At 41.5% G+C, this 25,560-nt stretch overlaps 1 protein-coding gene across 7 annotated transcripts in view; it reads right to left on the reverse strand.

The window, feature by feature from the left end:
• Positions 1 to 25,560, reverse strand: part of ATP11B (ATPase phospholipid transporting 11B (putative)) — an 80,151-nt gene that overhangs the window by 40,452 nt on the left and 14,139 nt on the right. For all 7 annotated transcript variants that reach the window (XM_035134137.2, XM_035134135.2, XM_035134138.2 and 4 more), the window contains exons 2-13: positions 20,998 to 21,114; positions 17,461 to 17,550; positions 12,600 to 12,680; positions 10,191 to 10,298; positions 9,827 to 9,955; positions 8,779 to 8,882; positions 7,999 to 8,046; positions 5,468 to 5,532; positions 3,459 to 3,540; positions 2,454 to 2,604; positions 1,389 to 1,586; positions 399 to 557 (exon numbers count right to left, since the gene is read on the reverse strand). In XM_035134137.2, the coding sequence (XP_034990028.1) occupies positions 399 to 557; positions 1,389 to 1,586; positions 2,454 to 2,604; positions 3,459 to 3,540; positions 5,468 to 5,532; positions 7,999 to 8,046; positions 8,779 to 8,882; positions 9,827 to 9,955; positions 10,191 to 10,298; positions 12,600 to 12,680; positions 17,461 to 17,550; positions 20,998 to 21,114 (1,332 nt within the window). The remainder of the gene's footprint in view (positions 1 to 398; positions 558 to 1,388; positions 1,587 to 2,453; positions 2,605 to 3,458; positions 3,541 to 5,467; positions 5,533 to 7,998; positions 8,047 to 8,778; positions 8,883 to 9,826; positions 9,956 to 10,190; positions 10,299 to 12,599; positions 12,681 to 17,460; positions 17,551 to 20,997; positions 21,115 to 25,560) is intronic.

The raw sequence follows: 25,560 nt of genomic DNA on the forward strand, positions 1-25,560 counted from the left end.
GAGTCAAGAGGATGCACAGCATATGCTCTTGCCAAAGGTTGCACTCCTATGCAGCACTCACTTGGAGTAAAGCCCCACTGCAAGAAATCAGATTTGCTTCCAAGCAAGAACATGGATAGGCTCAAGATGCATGACTGCAATCCAATGAACGTTTACTTAGAAAATGTCCTATAGAACACTGTTAAATGCAAGCCTGCACATCACCTGGCTGTTCTCTCCATATAAAAAATTCACTGTCCCTCAAAAAAAGCACCTAAACCCCTGCCCAACAATCGTTCAATTCTCCTATTGAACACTTCAGTAAGTCCCTTTTGCAACACAATCTTGAGGAGTGTTAAGCTACTTAACCACAATATTACATGAGACATTAATCAATTGAAACCGGGAGAAAATCTTACCAGTCTGGGCTGTATTCCATCTGGAACATCCTCAATCAGCCCTTCTGGAACCAGTTTGCCATTGATCTCTTGGTACTTTATACCATTAATGGAACATTCCCGAAACTGCATCACATTTTCAGTTAATGTACCAGTTTTATCTGTAAACACATACTCCACCTATGGTAAATTGAGAAGGGAGATAAGGAAAACAGGTTTAAGAGCAGTGACACCAAATTTGTCTGTTCCCCCACCTGCACACAAAATGTTGATGTGGTCTGCAGGACACAGGGCTGAACCGAGAGCAGTACTCAAATCCCATTACATAGCACAAGGCTGGGGGAAAGCCACTCTCTCACCTATCAGTGTAGAAAAGTCCTTTTATTTGTCTATCATGAATCGCTCAACACTGTTGACCTAACACACAAACATGCATCAAGATAACACAATTTTCTGGTTTCTGCAACCTGCATTATGGAAAGTTAGCGTAAGTTTTGAATGTACAAAACTGTTTTAAAGAGAGTCGTGCCATTGGTCCACTGTCCATCTTCCAGTTGGAAGAACTCTCCAATGCCTCCTTTCCTTTTCATTTGAAGTACTGGAATTTTGAAACTGGGGTCTTCAGGAGGCAACTATGTGCTATACAATTTGTTCTCCGTCAGTAAGTAATAAAAATAATTGAGGCACTATCGCATCACATTGAAGCCCCACCCACAGCAACTAAAAAGCCCACTGAATTGTCTCAGGTCTCAGAGATTTCTTCACATTTTCTAAGGGGTAGAGAACAGCTTTAAAATTAAAGTCCTTAAGATAATGAATGTCAGTTCAAAATTCTGCACCTTTCCCATGCTTGTGTGAATTGTGCATCACTCTGCTTATAGGTAATGCAAGGTGAGTACACAAAATCACTGATCAATAAAACTTTAGAATTAATTCAGCAGATACTGGAATTATAAACTGTTCTGAACCTGGGTGGGTGGGGGAAATCATATTGAAACATCCATTTTATACCTGTCCCAGCTCTTCATTGAGGTCTGAAGTGTTCACTTGGGCTTTCTCATTTGTTTCTTCATGATAGAGGTCAAGATCCCAACCAATAAAAAAAGATCCTAGAAATTTCTGCATCTCAACAGTCACGTACAGTGAAATGGGAATAATGAAGTTGTAAAGGACCAGGAAAGCAAGGAAATCTGAAATGAATCTCAGAATCTGAATGAGAAAGAGAAATAGTATTCACCAAACTGAAAGTGAAATGTATTTTTTTAGAATAAATAATCATCATTGCAAAATGTCCACTGTCCTTTAGTCACATTTAATTATAAACTGGACACTGAAACACCTCCTTCTAAAACAGGCACCCCCAAACTGCGGCCCTCCAGATGTTTTGGCCTACAACTCCCATGATCCCTAGCTAACAGGACCAGTGGTCGGGGAAGATGGGAATTGTAGTCTCAAAGAATCTGGAGGGCCGAAGTTTGGGGGTGCCTCTTCTAAAAGCTAACCTTTCTGTTTGGGTTGATATGAAAGCTTTGAACTGGGATGACTATCCATGGTCACTCCCCCCCCCCCCCCGCGCTCCAAATCTTTTATCCACAAAACAACCCTATGAGGTCAGTTAGCCTGAGAGAAAGCGATAGAACCAAGATGACCCAATATGCTTTGTTGTGGTTCAGTCAGGAACAGAACTCAATTCCCTGCAATGTAAGCCTAACCACTGTGCCACATCATAAAATATACCTCTGCTATAAAATACTGGACCCTTTGCAAACTGCCACCTAGGATGCAGTGCACTATTTTTCTAGGAAATCCTTTTGCAGTACTAACTTCATAGGCTAATATACGTCTGTAGACTTGGCTAGTGCATGCACAAACCAATGCCAGAATGGCTTATAGCAACAGGATGTTTCTCACACTTGGGAAACTTTCATTCTGGCACTGCTCCCTAGAAGCGAAGAGAAGCAATCTCTGAGCAAGTAACCATCTAACCAGCATGACTACATCCCTCTAGTACTACTAGGCAAGGCAGCACGGGGAGGGGGGAATCACCTAGAATGTGCACATAATTTTACACAGTACCTTGCTACTGTTTCTTTCTTGATCAGTTTGCTGGTTATACCAAGGCTCATGCCACTTTTCTTCAGACTGCCAGGCATATTTCAATATTGTACTCAAGATTGCTTCAAAGAGGAGGATTATTAGATAGATAATCAAAAAGGAATTCATAGACCTAAGGAAACAAAATTGGTGGGTGCCAATTTAATGCACAAATATCCACAGGATGGCAATAACCCTGTGAAAAAAGCTTCATTAGCGAGCATGGAAGACTGGGCACAATTTAAACACAACCATACATTGGTCCAAAAACACATCCCCATGCATGTTTGTGGATGGAGATAAAAGCAACTCCAGTTGAAAAATAAGAGGGTGATTTGGTCTTTGCATGAATATGACCTTCTAGTTTGTAGCCAGAGATCAAAATTGCCCACAGCAGAGGAAGATTATCTTGCTCAGGACAGAAGAAAGAATGAACCGTTCAGCTTATGTTCCCCTCCTGTTTCTAACCATCTCTGGTTGCGCAAGAACACTGTCCTTCCCTATGCTGAACAGGGTATGCAAAGTCAGGAGGAGAAATCCTGTTCCCAACCTAGGTAGGAAAGGGACTGGAAAGACAATATGGCTATGGGGGAGTTTGGAAGGACAGGCTCATTAAGCAGAAAGTGCAACAAAGCAAATCCTTGGAGAGTGAAGGGCAAGTAGACACGGTTGATCAGTCTTAGAATACTCTGGACTATGTCAAATATTGTTGTTGTTGTTTAGTCGTGTCCGACTCTTCGTGACCCCAAGGACCAGAGCACACCAGGCACTCCTGTCTTCATGTCAATTATAGAAGGCCCAATTCTCTTGTCATTTTCCAGCATGACACCTCAGTTCTCTTCAAAAACTTAAGAGGTTACAATAGGATTATTCTTCCATTCCCCTGAAAATTAGCACTTAAAACTTCCAGTTTTGCATCTTATAATACCCGATGAGAACTTTTAAAGCATTACAATTTTCGTTAGTGAAAATCTGCAGGACACATACTTTTCTACTGCTGATCGTTTCTGTGATTTACTCTTGTAATTTAATGCCATCTTCGTCTCCATTCCTGTATACACTGCAACACCTACAACAAACAAAATCGATGTTTAGACTTGGTATCTGCAGCATGGGCTGATTATTAAAAAAGCAGAGTGCTATTTTTATCGTTGTGACTGCCAGTGCAAAGCCATACAAGAAATATTAGATTTGTAGCAATACCGGTACTCTGTTATGAGAAACTGTGGGCTTGTTCAGATACAAAGCTAAATCCCAGCTTAGCGTCATGAGAACTAGCTGCAGTGAGCCCCGGGGTTGTACACTCCCTGTTACCATCACTGCCTCCCCAACACCGGTACAGCTGTAAGGAGGAGTTTGAGAGTTGTTGCTTCTGTTTTAATTTAACTGCAGCCCGTTTTGCAATTCCAAACTATGGACAAACTGTCACTCACTATGGTTAGGGAAAAACCAACTGCTAACCATTGTTTATGAAGCTGTTTTATTTCAACTAATTGTTGGATTAACCATTGCTTATGCTGAACAGTGATGCAAAAATGGAAGAAGCAGCCTCTGCTCTTCTCATGGTCATGCCAGAAGGGGAAAATAGGCCTGCCTTGTACAAAGTTATGTCCAAACACAGCCAATTTAAGTCCTATTGTGAAGTCCTTTTTTTGAAGTCTGTGTTAATGTCCATTATACAAGGGGTATGTGAAACCCTTTAACCATAAAGTTTTCAGTTGTGGAATTTCCTCCCCGAAGAGCTGTGTCTAGCATTTTCATTAAGCAGTTTGCGTTGTACACTGAAGATGGACTTCTTTACTCAGGCTTATAACCACAAAGAGATTTTTTAGGACCCAGCCTACTCTTGTGACAGCCATTTGTTTTCAACTGTTTTTAATATTGTATTTTAAATTGCTGCAACCCACCCCAAAGCCTTATGCAGTTGCACTTGAAATCTGCTTTGAAAGTACAGTGGTACCTCGGTTTATGAACACAATTGGTTCCGGAAGTATGTTCATAAACTGAAGCGAACTTTCCCATTGAAAGTAATGGAAAGTGGAGTACTCAACCTGAAGCGTACTTAACCCGAAGCATGGGTGTAATTGGTTCCGGAAGTCTGTTCATAAACTGAAGCATTCATAAACTGAAGCGAACTTTCCCATTGAAAGTAATGGAAAGTGAATTAATCCGTTCCAGATGGGTCCGCAGCGTTCATAAACCGAAAATTCGTAAACCAAGGTGTTCATAAACCGAGGTTCCACTGTAATAGCCACCTAAGTCAAATGCTCCACAAAACTGCATCAGCTTTTTCACTCTTTGAAACGTGCTTGGGGGGAAACAGCTGGCCAAGCATATAACCACCAGGGTATTAATTAAGGCATTCCAAATGGAGATATGCTGGTTTTGCAACATCTTCATTGACTTTCAGTTGGTTTCAGAGTCCAATTCCAAGTGCTGCTTATGCTCTTTAAAAGCCCTATATTGTTTGTGTCTAGGATACATCAAACTATCTTTCCCCAAGGGGCTCTGCTCTGTGTTCACCCACCGAGTCAAAGTATGGTTGGCAGAACAGTGGTACCTGGGACAAGGCCATCTTAGCAATGGCAGGAAGTCTGTGGAACTCCTTTCCCGAGGGACCAACTCCAACCTTTCTGTTAGTTTTTAGAAGCCAGACAGACATTTTATTCTAAAAGAAGGCTTTGGGGGGCTGGTAACTGCATTTCTGGTTGATGGGTCTGCTCGGTTTCTGCAGCACATTTAGTCTGTGACTATTTTAGCAGACTGCAGAAACTGTTCATTAATAATTATGGATGAGGGCCCTTACACCACCCTGATTACTCAGGCTATGCTGGCGAATGGCAACGCCAGTGGCCTAGTCAAAGGGAGAGTGGGAAGATGATTCAAGGTACACCAAGGTGTCCCCCTCTGACTGACGCTCAAGAGATAACTACATTCTGGGGAACCTGGCTCAAGAATCTTTGAGCAATTCGTGAAATACTTATGTGGTTACAAACCAAAAATTTCTTTGGTGTTTTTCAATCTTGCTCCACGAAGTAAGAGACTTTCGGGTCCAAGAGGTCTGAAAAAGAAAGAGGTCAATTTTTATGTTGACTGAACACAATATATCAATAGCCATTTGCTTAGATGTCCACTCCACCAATTCCAAAATGCAACTTGCACAAAATGAGGATATACTACAGGGATAAAGCTAAGGTTCATTCAAGGTGAAGAGAGCTATGCGTGACATTTCATCCTTGGTAACAGTCAAGAGCCAAACAGAACAGGTAACATTTCTATTTTGCCTAAAGTAACTCAAAACAGAAGCTGGAATGGGGGGGGGGAGTGGGAGGAGATATACACTGCAGTTAAGATAGCTTGTTCATAAAAGGGGCTTGGACAAGTTAATGGAAGACTGCCCTTGATAGACATATTAACACTATTATGGACTCTATCAGGTGTAGAGGCCATTAAATACAGCAGTCCCCTACTGCTGTTGATCCTCAAATCTAGTTTCCAAGCATCCTGCAGGCATCTGACTGGCCACTGGAGAAATAAAATGCTAAACTAAAACGGACTTATAGCATGATCCCGAAGGACTTTTAATTCTACTGTGCGCATCTAAGAACTAAAGAACGTTTGGTTTCAATAAATACAAGCAACATTAATTATCTGCACATTTCAAAAATTCCTGCAGTAACTCCGGGAGGATTATTTGTACCTGTGGCAAGTGTAGCATCTGCATGTAATGCTCACACCACTGAACAGTGGCTGTAGCGGCTTGTGTTTCTTTTAGAACGTCATTATTATCCTACCATTTAACAAGACGCAAAACTTGGGCAACTCTCAATTTCATTTCCCTTTGCAAACAGGAGGTTGAACTTGTAAAATTACAGTTCTGTGTTATTTTTTACTGCAAGGATAAGAGTAACAACTCCAACTCCTGCAGTTAATCTTAACAAGGTACCCCTGGGGTGCTTGAAACTCCTGCTGTTCCAGCAGCTACTGTACCAGTATTTAAGGACGTGTTATGACTCCAGGAGAGTCAAGTCAATGGAGGCCCTCGGTCAAATAAGGCCACCACCCAGATGAGTGCTGTCAGTCTCTTTCCCAAAGCTATCACCCCAGAGAGGAAAGATATGGGGAAATGTTATGGGGAAATGTTGGTGCAAGGACTTGTTTGTAAGCTACTTTAGGGGAGAAGCATGGTGCACGCCAGAAACCTCTCTAATTGACTGTCCACAGAAACCAAGCCGTTTAGGCATAAATAGGGGAACAATCAATTGCATTAGATCACATTTCATCTGACAGTGGGGCAGTCTACTTAGGGGGAAACAGTTTCTATAAGAAATCTGAAAATTCAGGATCAGTATATATGTGCGAGAGAGATACATATTCTTAAAGGATTGACATGATTAATGGATCTTATCAGCAAGAAATAAAAACTGGCTTTGCAAGTTAGTTCACTCCAAACTGGTCAAGCTGGGATGCAGCAGTTCATGGCATTGCTAAGTGCAGGAAATAGTCTACCTCGTCACAGTTTCTGCTACAAAGAAAGCCTAATTAGCTGTCAGAAATTATGTAAGAAGCACTGGAACTGAAGTTGGCACACCCCCTACAAGCATTTATGTGCTAGCAAAACAAGCTCTGGAATAAGGAAGCAAATTCTTTACGAACTACCTGAACGTTCTCTGCTACACAATTAAGACGGTCATTTTCTCATAAAAATGCCATCAAAATATTGAGGAAGTAGGATGCTAGACTAAAATAGACCTACGGTCTGATCCAGCAGTGTTTTTGTGGGTTTTAATTATGAATACCTGTCAAAGAAGATTGGTGGTTTCAATAAATACACCATTTTTTTCAAATAGCACAAAAGAAGGAAATTAGGGAGCAATCCTAAAAGTGGGAAGCCAACATAAGTTACAATAGGTTAAATAATGCTAGCATAAAGTATGCCAGAGCCAATCTCCATTCAGGAGTCTGGCCTAAGTGTGGAAGAGGAAAAACGAGTCTTTAAAATACAGTTGCAACACCCCTTTTTCAAGCTTAACTTACATGAGATTGCCAGGTCATGTAACCAAACTGAATGGGCTTAGCATAAATTAGAGGTTTTTTGTTTTTTTTTAATTAACTCAACCCCAGTTAAGGAACTGCAGCTCATGCCTCCATGATCCAGCAGCCACACCTATGTCTGATCTTGGCAGTCCCAGGCAGGCAGCAAAAACACAAAATTGTCCCATACAGAGTCAGGTCCTTGGCTCATTTCGCACAGTATTTTGTACTGGCAGTACTTCACCAAGGCCTCAGGAAGATGCCTTTACAAAGCATTGCTATGAACAGGAGATGCGAGGCACTGAATCTGGAAAGTCTTATGTGCAAATTAGGTGCTTTATCACTGAGCTTCAAGCCATCCCCATTTACTGAGTCCCCGGTGGCTGATGGATTGTCCCCAGCTTGGTGGTTCACAAGCTATGGAGTCCTGCTGAAAACACATGCTGCTTAAATTCAAAGCAAATCACATGACCTTTACCAATGCTTGGCTTACCGTACTATTTCCTCAATTTGTTGACTTATTGTTATTCGTCCAACAAATCTGCAAGAGAGATTAATGTGTCAGAAAGACATATTTCTTCTACTCCAGCTCTGAGAGTCAGGAACAACTATGCCATAGAAGGAAGATTATTTATTTATTAAATTTATAAAAATTGTATACAGGGAACCAGGCAGAGGGCCTTCTCGGTAGTGGCACCCACCCTGTGGAATGCCCTCCCACCAGAGGTCAAAGAGAACAACAATTACCAGACCTTTAGAAGGCATCTCAAGGCAGCCCTGTTTAGGGAAGCTTTTAATGTTTGATGGATTTCTGTATTTTAATATTTTGTTGGAAGCCGCCCAGAGTGGCTGGGGGAACCCGGCCAGATGGGCGGGGTATAAATAATAAATTATTATTATTATATTATACCACCCTTCATCTGAAGATCATAGGGCAGCTGACCAAAAAATAAAATAAATACAAAATGGAAACAAAATACATAATAAAACAAACCAATAACCCCGCTCCTGTGACCTGACAAAGAAATCCTCCTGGTTTGTGAAGGATTCCAGAATGTTGCAGAGATTTGTTCCAAATGCTGAAAAGTGGATGTTTCAGTCAGGAGTGTTATGCATGCACCGTCACTGCAAGGTTCTCTGCTAGTACTTACAGATTTAAGTAGCTCATGCATTCACATAAAAACGAGAATTTCTAGAAGTTTCCTGCAAAACCATCTAATCCTTAGAACACTACAAACACTCGGGGGGGGAATTATGTTTTTAAAAATGACACCTGTATAGATCTGCTTCTGGTTGCTGACATTCTATAACAGCTACAAGTTTGTCCAGATTGGCAACTGACTGCAATATTGCTGTTTCGGGGACTGCAACATGCGTCTGAAATAAAAAGAAATAATTACGCAGGTTCAATTTGGCAATAATGAGCAGCATATTGTGCAAGTGCTAGAAACACATAGGCTTGCAATTTACAGACACATATATCCACACATTAAAAAGAACTGTCCAGTTAAGATACCAACTAAGTCTCCAAACCGCATCTTAAATTTTCCAGTACATCGTCAGCTCCCAAAGCAACACTGAGTGAACATAAACAACGATTTTTCAAGTGCTAACTTGCCAAAATGTGCATACTACCTTTCAAAAAATCAGTCAGCTGTACTGTGCTGTATCTGTTCAGAAATCCAAAGTGTTTAGATTTCTCATCATTTAGCAGAGCAATGCAGATGACAGGCTTATCAGCTGATTTACATGCACACCACTTGATAAAACAGTTGCATGTTTCTGACTGATGAGCAAATACAGAAGATCAATCTTAGGCGGTACAGCCATCCCCTCAAGTTGCTGACCCCTATGCGTACAGAATGCACACATTATCACATGCACATAAGCCTTGCATCTCTGGTACGCCAGTAGTACACACACAGTTTTGTACATAGCACAGCACATGCTTTTCTTACAGATTCTTCTATCTATAGAGTGTTATAAAATTATTTTCAAGGGCAGACTTGGTAGTAACTATTTCAGAATCAGAATGCTGTAAATGCATACATCAATTGCAGTTCTGTCACTTGCTATTTTAGCTGTGTACAGGTATAACCGAAATTAGGTTCATTTTTCTCCAGGTCATGTCACTACTGATGCAGACCTTGGTTTGAACAGCATGCTTTGAGATTTTGATATTCTGAGGTGCACCCAGGGGAATTCAACATTCTCCTTTTCTGTAAGGGGGATTTGAAATATATCAATCTTGGTTATGAGGAAGCAAAACCTAAATCTGCTTCTAACTTAAGGTATACAAAATTTTGGTGATGAAAACAGACCTTAAGATTAGTTTCTCCATCCAAGCTTGCAGTAGTAACGTGGCAAGAGCCATCTGCTCTGTCAGATGACAGAAGTACGAGATCAACAGGGAAAGTTTCATCTTTGGCTACTCTGACAATATCTCCCACCTGAGAAGACAGGCAAAAATATCAGTTCAAATACACCTTCACAAAAACATTTTTGTAACTTTCATTAACACACGCTATGTAAAGCAACGGCCGTCTGAATTGCCTTTTTAATTTGCATGTATATTTGCATGTATATACACACAAAAACAAACAGACACACACATATGTATATAAACATACATGCACACACACTTTTGAAATGTTCAAAATCATTTTGCACCACTCACACACATACCCGAATATTCTTTGATCTTGTTTTTACAAGGCCACCGCTGCGAACAACATACACTGGAGCTCCATTCACTTCATTGTCTGCTTTATGGCGTAACCAATCTTCATAGCCCTGGAAAGATGCAAAGAAGCATTTTTTTTGGGGGGGGGGGAGCCAACAATACACATAACTGCCTAAGAAAGAGCACCTATGTGACCAATTTGCAGATAACTACAGGCAACTCCCAATTTATGCACATTCTATTTGCTCGCAATTGTGCACACGAGCAGTGCTGGGGAACTGGAAATGGGGAGCATCCTGGGGAGTCTGCCTGGCTCACAAACAGACCCTCCCCAGAGCTCGAAGAGGACGTCCTCTTTGGACTCCAGGCAGGGTATCCTCACAGGGCTTGTGCAGCTGCTCAGCCTAAGAGCTGACATCTGGGGTACACAGCAACAGCCATAGCTTCCCTGTGTGTCAGCTGAGTAAGTCCCGCTGCCCCTGCAAGCTCACGTGAAGGCTGTCACCAAAGCCCGAAGAGGAGCTCCTTTTCAGACTCTGGAGAGTGAGCCAGAGGCTTGTTGAGGTTGCTCAGCTGATGCATGCAGGTAAGTTTCTTTCCTGCGCATCAGCTAGGCTGGTTGAAAAAGCTCTGCTGTCCCTTTGGCTCACGTGAGATGAACCGTGGCTTTTGTTTGTGCAATATGGAGGGACAGCGGTGCTTGGTTGACCAGTCCTGCTAACGCACGTCAAAGGTTCCTGCACATCAGCTGAGCGAGCTGGGGTGGGGAACCAGGGCTTCCTCAGCTGACACATAGGGAAGCTGCAGCTGCTGCTACCCTGCACACCAGCTGTAGGGGGGGGGTGAGCAGTTCAACGAAGCCCCACTGCCCCTCCTTGAGGACTTTTCCAGGGGTGCTCTCCATTTTATGCTATTCTATGTGCATAGGAGTCCAGACTGTAACCCCCCACGTAAATGGGGAGTCACCTGTATAACATATCAAGCCAAGAACAAGGATCAGCAACTGGCAGCCCAATTGGCTCTAGGTAAGGTGTTGTTTCCGCTTTAAATTGTGTTTTGTGAACTGTTCAGCTGACTTTGTGATAGCTGGGCTGAGAAGACTGACTTGGGATAGAAAAAGAAGGGGGAAATAAGCAGTATTATGTATTGGTTGTATGCAACTCAAATTCACTAGGCAAGATGGTGACATAGATAGCCTCATAAACTTATTAGAATCTCCATCACAGCACCTGCCTGCAGACATGCCATTATGACACATGTTCTCTACAAATGGGACAGGTCCTATCCATTAATGGGATAATCTGCTAGGTGTTGCTGTTCAGCTCATGTGGAATCTCCCACTACATTGTCAAATAGAGTTAATGCCGCCTTCAAGACACACTCAAGTGATTTTTGCCATATTTATGGCCAGCATGTGTATTACAGAAATGTTCCCAAAGAAGACAGAGCTGGTGTGAGAAATCCTGTAGGCATGCCTGGAGAAGGGTCATGAGAGTCTAGAGGAAGCCACAGGTTTCTGGCCTTCCCTTAGTTACCACTAACTTGACTGAATGCAAGGCAGTGACAGGCTGTGACAAGGCAATTACAATAGGCCTGGAGACTGGGAAGCACAAAAACAAAAACAAAATGTGTACAGCTTTCAAATACAGCATAGCTTCTCTCGGTGCATAAGCTATTGTTATGCAAGAACTTACTCCTTCGGGTAAGTGTGAGGCTGCTGAAAATAAGAATTTATGATGCATACTGACATACAAAGTCCTCGCACAAAAACTGGGGGGGTCAGTCTGTCACTGCCCACTTAGGGGTGTTGCTACGAGTCACTGACTGCATGGCAGCGAGACAAAAATAACCCTAGGCTGACCAGCTGATTGGCAACATAAAACATATTTACTTGTTTTCAGCTAGAAGCTAGAGTCTAGTAGAATGCTGCTCAAATTTCATGAAGGTCCAAACAGATGCAACAGCAGCAGACGTGCCCAGAACTTGGCTGGCTGAGCTCCATTACATACAAACCACCTCCTATTCTATCTCAGATGAACTGACAAATCCATAGAACATGTACGACAAACTCATATCTGGACTCTGCTCCACAACTGTCCATTTCTGCCCAAGATTCTCCACTCACTGGTGCATAGAGATGATGAATTTGACATGTTTCAGGTCAGAATTGTAGGTCACATAAGCCATTCTTGTAGCAAGTTTATCCCCTGCAACATACAGGATTGTATAGGATGGCATCATGTTAAGCACTGCTTTGCAGTGTGACGCCACAAAACAAGGTAAGCAGCCCTCCCTACACATTCTGGAAGACAGGGAAATAACCTGAACACAGGGATGTTCTGTTCTGTATTGCACAAAGCATGTCCATCCACCCTAAGCGAGTGCCTTCTAAACCACCTGTGTTTCCTTACCTGCTTTATGGCAGTCACAGTTATTACAAAAAACAATGGCAATCCACTGGTTATTGGACTTGTAGGTGTATCTATCATAAGCTGGAGAGGAAAAACAAAGATGAAGACAGCGTCAGCACATGCCCAGATTGGGAGAAGCTATAGCCACAATATATAGCCACAAAAGGGACCCAGGTGGCGCTGTGGGTTAAACCACAGAGTCTAGGGCTTGCTGATCAGAAGGTCGGCGGTTCAAATCCCTGCAATGGGGTGAGCTCCCGTTGCTCGGTCCCAGCTCCTGCCCACCTAGCAGTTCGAAAGCACATCAAAGTGCAAGTAGATAAATAGGGACCACTCCGGCGGGAAGGTAAACGGCGTTTCCGTGCGCTGCTCTGGTTCGCCAGAAGCAGCTTTGTCATGCTGGCCACATGACCTGGAAGCTGTCTGTGGACAAACGCCGGCTCCCTCGGCCTATAGAGCGAGATGAGCGCCGCAACCCCAGAGTCGGACACGACTGGACCTGATGGTCAGGGGCCCCTTTACCTTTACCTTTATAGCCACAATAGTACACTGAATACAGGGCTCTACAAGTCTTAGCTGGGCTTGGTAGATAGCCAATATTTGTGGCTGGCACCGACTCTGCCCCACCCCCAACTCTTCTCCTCTACCACATGATTTTTGGGGAATGGCATGCTGGTTCCAAGTGGCTGCAAAGCCTGGTCGAACGTTAGGCAGGTACCAATAAAAGTGCAGGGCTCATCCCCCGTGTCATGTTGGGCTTTAGAAGCCCTTAGGACAGCAGCGAGTGGGAATGAAGAAAACATGGTGTTCCATCTGTCTAGGCTGAGCACAAGGAGTGGACACAGGTCTGAAAAGTGGCCCCCTAGATTTCCCCTCTCAGCACAGAGAGGACTGCTCACAGAGCTGCTGGGAGAAGGGCACATGTGAAACAAGATTTCAGCATGATTGAGAGACTGAAGTTGCACAATGCCTAGCAATGTACCTTAATCCGAACTAACAGGTTCCCTTTGCTCTTATTGCAAAATAGGCAATCACAATCTGCCCTATTACCACTGTTGTGCTAACTGCAGCAGAAAATATGAACAAGCTCTGCTTTTATTGCTTTCATGCTGGAAAGAAAACGCCATCTTGCAGGATATGCTGGATGTGTTCAAGAAAATAAATGAACAGAACAGCAATTATTCAGAAACTAACATTAATCCAAGAGACTTCCTACCTCTAAGGAGGATTTAACACATCTCCAGGAAGCTAGAATATGAGATTTTATGCAAACAATCATGAAGGAATTTCAAGGATTAGCATCCTATATAGCCAATCTTCACTGAAAAACAGTTTAGGGCAACGTAGTGACAATCTGTCATCTACTTTGCACACTGAAGTTTCACTTAAAGGAGCCAATATGTGGGGTTTTTTTAAAAGTACAGTAGTCCAAGTTGCTTTGTTTGTAGAGAACTACCATAGTTTTAAGGCTTGCCTACTTATTAGGTATCAGTTTGCAGCTAAGTACCACTTGGTATTTGTTTTGACAACAAGCTTAGTCACACTTTCATGCAGTGGCATGGGAGGTGCTGCCTTGTGGTTGATCTAAACCATCTGGAAGACTGTGCGGTGCATGCAGGAGATAATGTGAGCAAGTGAGTGAAGTAACCACACAGTGGCACCAGTTAAGTTATTTCCCACCCACTCACTAAGGTAACGGGCACCGACCAATTCAAGTATACACCTAAGTGGTATGGCATTGAACAAGAGGCGAGCATAACCCTGTGTAGGAGAGAAAACAGTGAACACAGAAACAGGGCTCACACACAGCACAGATTTGACTAATGGCTTGTAGCTTCTTAAAATCCCAGGTGCTGATATGAGCACAGCACCACAAACACGTGGGAAAGGATATCTTTGAAACTGTTGGCTAGCAATACATTCATCAGGACATGCTGTTTCCAACTCTACATCAAGAGTCCTAGATTCTATGCTCCTGAGTTACAAATTCATTTACATTCATTTTGCATGCTCCAAAGGCACTTTTCCCAGCATCCTTTATGTTCTGTTAAGGACTTGTCAAATGCTACTTACAAGTTTAAAAAATACATCAAAAGGCATCTAAGGCATCTCTAATGAAACCAAAGGCTATACCAACAGCAGGGCCGGCTCTAGGTGTAGGCTGGGTGGTGCGGGGCGCCGGAGTGATCTCCGCACCATGCCGCCAGGGCGCCCGACACGCTTGAGACGGCCCTGACCAACAGCCAGGTTGAAAGATCCTGGGCTGCAGATTCCAGTGTGCATAGTAAGCCATGAAACCTATCTACAGAGCTCTAAAGCTCTACAAAGAGTGAAATGTCTCCAGTTCTCATAAATTGCAGCTGGTATGTCCAGTAATCAGGGATGGGAGCTGTAGTCCTGCAACATCTGGAAAGCCAAACAGTCTGCCTTTTCCAAGTTTAGCATCATGCATGATTGTGGCCTATGGGACTTCACTTTTGCAACCACGAAGTCAGTCAGCAGTCTACTGAAATGAGGTACAATCATTTGAAGAGTATGTAGGTCGGTCTTTTGTTTCCTGGGTTTTGTGTGTTTGTTTGTTTGTTTGTTTGTTTGTTAACCGTATGCTAAATGGCTCCTTGCTTTGTTTTGTGTTTTCATTGTAAATCCAGTCTAAACTCCTTTGTGGAAGAGGTATAAAAAATGAAATAAGCAAGTTCAAGCCAACTTCATTGGGGGTGGGGGGGTGAGGAGTATATATTTATGTACTGAAATCCATTACTATTATCCCATTATTGATTCTAACCTTGTCAAACAGAACAAGTGTTGCATTTTTCAATTTGTTTCCCTGACAGAAATTGAAAGCATTCAAGTACCAACTAGGTACGGGAAAGTGAGACAAATGAGCCAAAGTAGTTCATATTGACAATACAATTCAATAGAACTCACTGCTCAAATATTAACATTTGTGTGTTTTCTTATGAACCAGCTTCTCCTGGATGTCAGGATTCCTTTCTTTCTACGATCTATTTTCAGAGGGGAAGACGCTTCAACAGAACTTGTGAAATACGCTGTAAAAAGTCTAAATGACTCACAACTAGATGACATCACTATATGCCAACCTGCATAGACAGGATGAATGACTACCCAGAAGAGAGAAAAGAACCTTTAAACACGTTTATTGAGAACCTGATTTTCCAGGTGCTTTTAGAGGTTTCATGGTTTCCCGCCCACTTTTTAAAAAAATTATTAAATAGCTACAAATGGATTTTTAATGTACCATTTTTATGCAGAAATCCCAGTGAGTATTCTGAAATCACTCAGTACAGAACTGACCAATGATACAAAATGAAACAAACAAATGAAACCAACCCAAGCCCAGTTTGCAAAAGGGGCGTGCATGTGCACAAGATGGAACCGAAGGTTGCGTCAACACTTGTGTCCTGTTGTCAGGGGCCAGTTACTGCTACCACACAGCTCACACTGCACTGAATCCAACAGGCTGGTCCTAGTTGTTCCTGGTTGTAACACATCAAGGGGACATCTTTAGTGCCAGGCTGAAGCTTAAGAGCCCATGTCAGGAGGCAGTACTTTTGTTAAGACCCTCCTAACACAGCTGGAGCAAGGAAGCATGTCTAATACCTTTAGAAAGGGTTGCCTTGCCATGGACTGCAATGTTCTGTCATGACTGGAGGAAAGGTGCATGAGACCAAAAGTAGAAGGGGTGAGTTGAGGTTCAAACTGCACATTTATTATCTATCATCAAGAGACATCAAGGTTGTGAAGGAACACTTCAGTAATGCTCTCTTAGGAAATTATGCTCTCTCATATACATTTCTAGAAGGGTGCTTTATGACGTTGCAGTCTAAAGTGCGCTTTGAAATTACTTAGCAGTTTTGGACAATATTCAAACTTTAGGTTGCCTGATAAGTATTGCACCTGTTATTACAAAGCAATTTAGAGGCATTTTAATACTCTGCTACAGCACTGCAGCAAAACAGCCAATATAACTCCAAGCACAGCCAGCCCAAAGGCCAGCTCAGCTGAGTAACAGGGCTGATCAGATCATCAGGGAGAAACCTACCATGCCATCTGACTGGTTATTAAATAAATAGCAGAGGAGAAAGAGATGATTTAACTCTCAAGCTCTCCTTCATATATTATAGGGGATGATCCTTATTGACAGGGGTTTGAGAAATTCCCTAACAAGCAAAAAGGATGTCCTTTCTTATTTTGACAGTGATGAGAATACATGTCACCATGCATTTATGCTCCAAAGCTGATGCCTGAGAACTCTAACTTTCCTGAATTCTTTTCTATTCATGGAATTTAGGCAAAACTATTTTTCTGCAGCAAATGGCAATTTATTGTTGTCTGTTAGGCTAAGGCCAAGTGGTCCACATACCTGAAGTGGTTTACAATTCTTATCCAAAAACACCTTTGTCAAAGCTAAAGAGATGGTGGTATCAAGCAAGTTACCTGGTCATTTTCAGGCTTAGCAAGAAATGAATAGAGAGGACCTCTCCCACTCCACGTCAGAGCAAATCCATCACTATTGACTGTCTCACTCTTACCAGCAACATTTTCAGGGTTTCACTCTTCCTTCTAAATTATTGTATTAAAAATCAAATTCCTTGGAAACCAACCCCTCATATTTGCAAAATGTCAAGGCTTAATTCTATGAATTAAGGGTTACTAAACCAAACCCTCATACCCTAGCATCCTTATATTCAACAATCAACAACCATAACAATCAATTCCTATATGCCAGCATCCACATCTGTTATATATCCTAAAGCAATGCTAGATTACCCAATCACTTAGAAGCCTATAAATCACTTAGAAGCTTATTTTGGTATTAAGCGGAATATAAATGACTTACCTGAACCAAAAATATAATAAGAAAATAAAAGTTGGCTATCCTTCTGAACTGCTCAAATAAATTTTTGGGAACAAAATTCCATACAGTATACTGTAAGAGAAAGAAATATCAACAGTTACAAGCAGCATCACATTCCACACTGCAGAAGATAAAACAATTTTCAGCTTTAAATATTAGGGAGTTTCCCCAAGAAATGTATTAAATGGATCTAAAATAAGATAACCCTGTTCCCAAAATCTCATGTCAAAAAAATTGTTCCCATTAGTTTAACACCACACCAAGGAAAAGACTTGAGAGAAAGCATTAAGCAACAGAAAAACGTATTTTCCAAGTTCAGCTTTTGACCACCTAAAAGCTGGCAGGGGATGGGAATCTCCAGTCCAGAGACCTAATTTGGCCTGGTTTGGATTCTACTTTGGACCATAAAACCATTTCCCCCAAATCACAGTCACCTGCCCCACACTTGACATCACATGTGGTGTCAGATGAGGGGCAGCTGGAGATGCAGTTGCCAATACGCAAGCAGGAGCCTTAAAATGTACACTGACAAGGGCTGTCAAAACCAATCAGCTGAAAATAAGTACCATATTTTTCCGTGTATAAGGCTAGGGGTTTTTTTTACTCAAAAAATGGTTTAAAATTGGGGCTTGTCTTATACACTAGTAGTGCTATGGGGTGTTTTCTTAATTGCAGGGTGGATAAAAATCAATGATTTTTTAAAAAAATCGGATTTTTTGATTTAAATCGGATTTTTTTGATTTAAATCGATTTTTTTGATTTAAATTGGATTTTTTAAAATAAAATGCTTTTTGAGGAAAATATATTACCATCCAAAGGTTATTCCATCATGAAATAAAGATTAGTTTTTTAATTATGTAGAATAAGGTTGTATATGTTTAATTTTTTGGGTAAATAAATTCCATTAATCCATTCACAATGTCATGCTCTTCCAGAGGTTTTTGTAAGCTTATTGGGCAGTTTCTCTGCCTACAAGATATTATCACAGATGCTTGGTTTACTTTTGCAGTTCTCAAAACTGAATTTGACTCAACAGAGATCACATGCCTCTTCTTCACAGCAAAAATGTTATAACATGAACAGAGTTGAGAAAAAGACCTTAATCCTATTGTTCTACAGAACAATATTGTTCTCCAGAAACAACCCCTTCAGGGCTAAGTTTCAAGAAGTTCAGTGAATAGAATAGAAACAATATTTTTCTGATTGTTTGGAGTGGACAGTATTCAGGTTTTTCATGTGTAGGCTGGGCTGACAGTCTAAGTTTCTTAAAATATATATATTTTGTTTTTGTTTAGCCAAATTAGTTACCAAACATGGATGTTTGTTTAAGCAAATAACATATGCTGTACAGTAATGTTATTGTTTCAGTTGAATAAATCTATTTAAATTGTTATTATTAAGGTAATGATTATTTTACTCCTTCCTAAGTACAACAGTAAAGTTCTCCAAATATGAATAACCCATTAAACTGGGGATAAAAAACTAATATGAAAAGTTGTTATTCTAAAAATCTTCATCTACTTGCATATTAAAGTTATACCAGCAAGAATTAGTCTTTATGTAGAAAACTATGATTTAAATCAAGCCTTACTGACTAGTGATTTAAATCGTGATTTAAATCAGTTTGATTTAAATCAAATCCACCCTGCTTAATTGGGAGCCCCCCAAAATAGGGGGTGTCTTTTACATGGGGGCGTCTTATACACGGGAAAATACGGTAGATCATATTATACCTAATAAAGGATTTACATTTTCCTGAACTTACACCAATGCATTATAAAAGCCCTCACAAAATGACCATAAAATTGTTTGACCTCTCTGACTTTGAATACATTAGTCACTTTGATTATTTATACATTTAATGTATAAACTGGACTGGATAAAATGTCTTTCTTTTCTTCTTTTCTTTCTTTTTTTACACTCCTCTATGGAATTGAACTTTTGGGGTTAGCTTTTCAGACATGGCCAGCAACCAGACTTTGTCATACCAGGTTCACATTGTGGCTTTTCCCTAGTATTTCCAAATGCATGTGATGGAAAGTCTTGCTGTAATATGTAAATCACCAGTTAATTCTTTTTTTTCTTACACACATATACACAATATAATACAAAGAGTAGGAACTGGAGATACGACATCTCCAGTACTTCTGAAAAAATTATGGTGAGGTGGAAGGCAATTTAACAGGCATGAGGTGCCAACAGAAAATGTTTTTAAGCATTGCTTGCTTTCCTTGCATTGACACAGAATGCATTGACTTCTTATTCCATAATTTTGCCCATGCAGCGTTGCGTATTGCAACTATTGCCTATTTGCCTATTGCAAGGCATAAGGTCCCATTCCCAACATTCTTTTAGTCTTTGCAGGGTTCTCATTTCTAAAACATTATCTAAAGGAATAAACTGATGTCGAGTTTTGGAAACCTGCCCTGCACAATCTATGGTTGCCGCCAGCACCATTTATTCAAATTCACTCAGATTTATCACCAGCTAAGTTTCACCAAAATATTGTGCTCATAGTCATTCACATTCTTTTACCACTATTCTTTTTCAGCATCCATTGTCATGACATCTGGCCAGCACTGGGGGGAGTTTATCTTTTTATTCTTTTATGGAATACAGACACAGTCCCTTACTAATTCTCTTTTAAGCTGTGAGCAGAAAATCAGTGTACTGACCAAGAATAGGCAGTCTGGGGAATATAATGGACTTTGGTTTAATGTATTAATTGGAAACGTCAATCATACATTAAGCATTAATTTTAAAGAAGCCCCGATCTCTATGTGAGTCACGGGTTTGCTTTGTAAACGTTCCCTACTTAAAGAAATCATCATCATACCCTAGATGTGCTGGAGCATGTCAAACCACGCCCCAAAACTCAGAATAAGAACCAACCCAATGATTTTCTTGTACATGATGCAAATGGAGACGTCAACACATATTCAGCAGGTGGATGAACGGTTTTGCATTATTTGATAATGCTGTAACAGCAGTTTTAGACTTTATAGGAAAACAAGGCATTCGGAAGTCAAGTGTGCTACAATCAATGCAGTCTGTGAAACAATGTGAAAATACACTAATACCATATGTAGGTACATATTATTGCTGGTACAAAATTTGAGCTTTTGGACATATGTTTTTGAGTTGGGCTGCTGGTTGGTTATTTTTTGTATTCTGACATGATCCGAATCAGGGGTCAGCAACCTTTTTCAGCTGTGGGCCGGTCCACCGTCCCTCAGACCATGTGATGGGCCAGACTATTTTTTTGGGGGGGGATGAACAAATTCCTATGCCCCACAAATATCCCAGAGCTGCATTTTAAATAAAAGCACACATTCTACTCATGTAAAAACACACTGATTCCTGGACTGTCTGTGGGCCGGATTGAGAAGGCGATTGGGCCGCAACTGGCCCATGGGCCTTAGGTTGCCTACCCCTGATCTGAATACACAAAGTCAAAACCTACCTTTATCCAGCATGCGAGACAAAGGAAAAATGCAGGTACGTAAAGGTTTCCCTTACCTTAGAGGAGATTATTCTGTTTTCTGCAAACTTCTGAGGAACATAATGACCATGCTGAGGAAAACGATTGGCTATATAAATAGTTCGGTTATCACTCTGATGTGGTGGGTCAAAACCCTGAAAGAAGAAAAGTGATTCTACTTATATCCACAAATAATTTCTACAGTGTTTACAATAAGTGATATCAAACAAGTCTTGATTAAATCCTCAGAAGATAGTGGGTGGTTCTCAGCTAAGTTTTACTCAGAGCAGATCCACTGAAATTAATGGTCCTACTATGTTATGACACACTCTTCAATAGAACTACTCTGAGTAATACCACCAAATGACTCCTTGCCCAAGGGCAACCAGTAGACCTCAGTGATATGCATGCACTGAAACTAGCATTCAACATCTAACCCAAAAATTATGTTTACTGCTATAGAAATCCCCAACATTTCAAATAATTAATTTCCACAATTAAAAAACTCTGCTGAATTCAACATAAGGTAGAAAGAAGGAACATCTACTATTCATTCCTGAAATGCTCTTTAATATAATTTAAATGCATTGATCAATGGTATTATTTTAACCTTTGTAGTGTTTCCCAAGAGTTTTGGACAAGAGCCATGAAAAAAAGTATGAATTTAGGCAAGTGTCAAAAAGTATACAAGTGTCAGAAGAAATTAGCACCTGCAGGCTGTGCAACTTAAGGGAAAATTACTGGTTTTCTGCCAGAGCACATAAAAAGCAGGAACTGGGGTGATGGTGCTGAATGAATACTGTACAGCAAAGCGAAGTGGAAACAGTTACCAAAAGGCAGAAGACAGAAAGTAGCAAGTGTGGTAGTAGATCCTAAAAGTAGCAAGTGAGGTGGCAAAAGGTTTGACACCGAGCAAAGATACGATACCCGGATCCATGCCCGGATTTCGCACTCTTAGAAGTGGGGGGGGGGAGACAGAGACAGAGAAAGAAGAGCACTCCACCCTTTGCCTGTCCCCGTCATTGTTCACGAACACAAAATTAAGCACATAACTCCTCAGAGAGGAAGGAAATACCGGCACTTAGCCAGCTAACTTCCACTGCCTCCTCAAAATGACCATGCGGCAGAACTAGCTACTGACCAGGGATATGAAGACTACTTCCTCCTCTTCCCCAAGTCATCTAACTTGTACAGAGAAACCTGTGGGACTGGCATCTTATCTCACTTTGCTGGAACACACTCTCAAGTAGCAAGAGTCAGAGAATTTAGGGCAGGCATAGGCAAATGCGGCACTATAGATGTTTTGGGACTACAACTTCCATCATCCCTCCCCACTGGTCCTGTTAGCTAGGGATGATTGGAGTTGTAGTCCCAAAACATCTGGAGGGCTGAGTTTGCCTATGCCTGATTTAGGGGAATGTGAGGACGTTCTCTTACTTCCTGCTAAGCTTTGGAATCTCACTATTTCTGACTTTCCCTGAAACATGGAGCCAAGACGACTCCTCCCACTGGACTTGCAAGTGAAGACCAGCCTAGCATTTAGAGCTGCACAGTCACAACCCCACAGTGGACCAAGGATTTGCCTTATCCTGCCTAGCCTTTCCCACTCACAGCTGATGATGGTACTGCATTTCATAAGAGAAGACTGCATTTCACAAGCTGTTTCACATCCTGTCTCATGTAATTTCCCTTCCTGGACCTCAGCTGCTAAGACCAGACTACTGCCAAGTGGGCAAGAAGAAGCTATACTTCTCCAGCCCCGTTCCAGAGTTCAGGATTCCACCTCAGGCCCCATTGCTACCATGCAAATTCCTTCCCAATTTCAGCCTTGGCTGCTTTGAAAAGGCACAAACTGGCAAAGGCGCTTTCTAAATTGAGGATCAAGCTAGACTACAACTCCCATTAATCCTTGGCCATTGGCCATACTGGGTTGAGTTGATGGGAGCTGGAATCCAACAACGTCTGGAAAACACGACTTCTCTTTTAAGGATGGAACCTAGGTCTGGAGACCCAGCTGGTAGAAGAGTGGCAGGTGGGGCTACAAAGCGGGGTTCAAAGCCTACAGCCCCTCTCCTGCTGTTTTCCCCTGCAGATGCCACCACACATGCCTTTCTCTGGCTGGATGTGTCCTTGAACAGTGATAATGTCTCGTGCTTGCGTGGATGGAGGAAGTGTGTATGGGGAAACCACTGGCTTTTGTGTAGCCTACTGGACGAAGGTGAAGGTCACCCCTATTCTCTTGCTCACTTTAGCCCAGGCATCCCCAAACTTCGGCCCTCCAGATGTTTTGGACTACAATTCCCATCAACCCTGACCACTGGTCCTGTTAGCTAGGGATCATGGGAGTTGTAGGCCAAAACATCTGGAGGGCCGCAGTTTGGGGATGCCTGCTTTAGCCTGTAGCCCCCGACACCACCACCAATCTTCCCATCAGGGAAAGTGCCCCTTCTGACCTTTATCAAGACAGAGAGTCTGAAAAAGTAAGTGATTATGCACTAGCATCAACCTGCATACATTACTATATAGAACTTCTGCACAATTTTGGGTTCTGTACTTCCAGGCTAGGGGAATCTCCTCAAATCAGCTTAAAGGGGTAGGGCTTCCTTTCACTGATGGGCATTTCAGATTGGAAAGCAAACACACCAGCTATCCATCATTTCAAGAGGTATTATACCAAAGACTATACCCCTTTCTAAAAAGTCTACAGAAATAGAGACAGAAAACATTTAGAACTCACTTGTAAATGCAGGTTTAACAGTGGGCCAACATCACGTCTGAAGCATCTGGCCATTAAACAAAATTCCCCCTAATGGTTCATTCCATTCCCTAGTAAGCATTATAAAGTGAAAATGCCAAAACACGAGCAAGAAAACTCATCAATACAGGGAAAAGGGGGGGGGAACCAACTACTTGCAATCAAAATGAGGTATAAAGGACAATATGTAGAACAACATGTGCAACTGAAGGTCAATAGAGAATTAAAACCATCTGACCTGAAAGATAAATATGTGTGGTGCCAAACTATGGTCAGGGTCCAAAAAGTGATTTTGTAGCATGAACAAGGAATTAACTGTGACCAGTGGCTTTCTTTTTAACAAAATTCTGAGATTTTTATATATTAAAAGCAGTTTCATTAAAAGCCTTTATAAACAATAAACTCTCTTTTAAAACTCCCCTGGGTTTCAAAGATGTTTGCTATGGGGTAAAATGAACTGAAGATCCCTTGAGCCTATGGTTTTATGAGCCAGATTTGGGAATTAGATGTTATACTCTTTCTGAGTATCCTTTACAACTCAGCAGTTATTAACCAAATTGTAGTTGCAACACTGGTAAGTTACTAGGCAGGGCAGACCCGAAAAAAGTTGGAAACTATCTTTTCAGTCAAAATTACTTAAGATGCAAAATTCTTTGCCAATGTTCCACACGGCACTGGTAAAACACCATGTTATTATCTTAACTGGAAGGGGTAAGTCCATCACTAGCTGTATTATTATGTGAGAATGAGTCAGTGGCAATGAGTTTGAGATTTTTTTTTTAATTGCCGGTGCACAACAATTTTGCAAAGTTACTTTTCCTGCTATAGTTTCCTCTCCAAATGCACTAATTCAACAGCTGATATTTGGTCCTGTGTAGATAAAAAAAAGGTTTGTTGTCAATTTTTTCAACTGAAGGCCATGGCCAACTGCTCCTAGTTAGAAAGACTTGGAACTGGACTTTCCTGATGTGGGAAATTGCTATGAAGAGCCTTCAACTGTTCCGTTTCGATCAGCCTTCTCCAGAGCATTTGGAGAGCATGATTGCAATCTTTCCTACCTACACATTGGCCATGTGACTGAGGCTGATGGGTGCTGCAGTCCAACATAATAGAGAACACCAAGTACATGAAGGCCAGTTTAGAGAGGTTCTTACGTATTCATTCTTACACTCAGAAGCAATTACTGTCCCCTGAACTGTTCATTATTAAGGTAATTTCTCCCTTATCTTACATCAACCCACACATGCTGTGACCTAGTAGACCAGGCATAGGCAAATTCGCCCCCCACCCCCGATGTTTTGGGACTACAACTCCCATCATCCCTAGCTAACAGGACCAGTGGTCATGAATGATGGGAATTGTAGTCCCAAACATCTGGAGGACCAAGTTTGCCTATGCCTGTAGTAGATGAAACTAGATCACATGATCAGCTAAGAGGAAGTAAGACAACCTCAAAGGTAAATCAAGTTATGAAGAAGCAATGTAAGTTGTCTCTGAAGAGGTTTGTTCAAGATCATGAAATGCCATTTTCCAAAGTCATCCTTTCTTATCTCAGCTGCTGTATCTTCCAAAAACAAAAGCAAAACACCCCCTCTCTCTTGTTAATAAACAGTGGCAATAAATAAAAGGTATTATTAAAAGAAAACTGTGTATGTCTCATTCACTAGCACAAAGGCAAGGATGCTTGTCATCCATAGGTAAATCAGGTTATAGCCAAGTACACCCCCCACTGAAATCAATGTACAGTACTTAAATTATTCACCCACTGATTTTAATAGGTCTACTCTAAGTAGCTCAATTGGCTACAACTAATCATAACCAAACCCTTTCCCTGATGTATTCTGCA

The sequence above is a fragment of the Zootoca vivipara genome, chromosome 5 (assembly GCF_963506605.1).
Source record: "Zootoca vivipara chromosome 5, rZooViv1.1, whole genome shotgun sequence".
NCBI classification, from domain to species: Eukaryota; Metazoa; Chordata; class Lepidosauria; order Squamata; family Lacertidae; genus Zootoca; species Zootoca vivipara.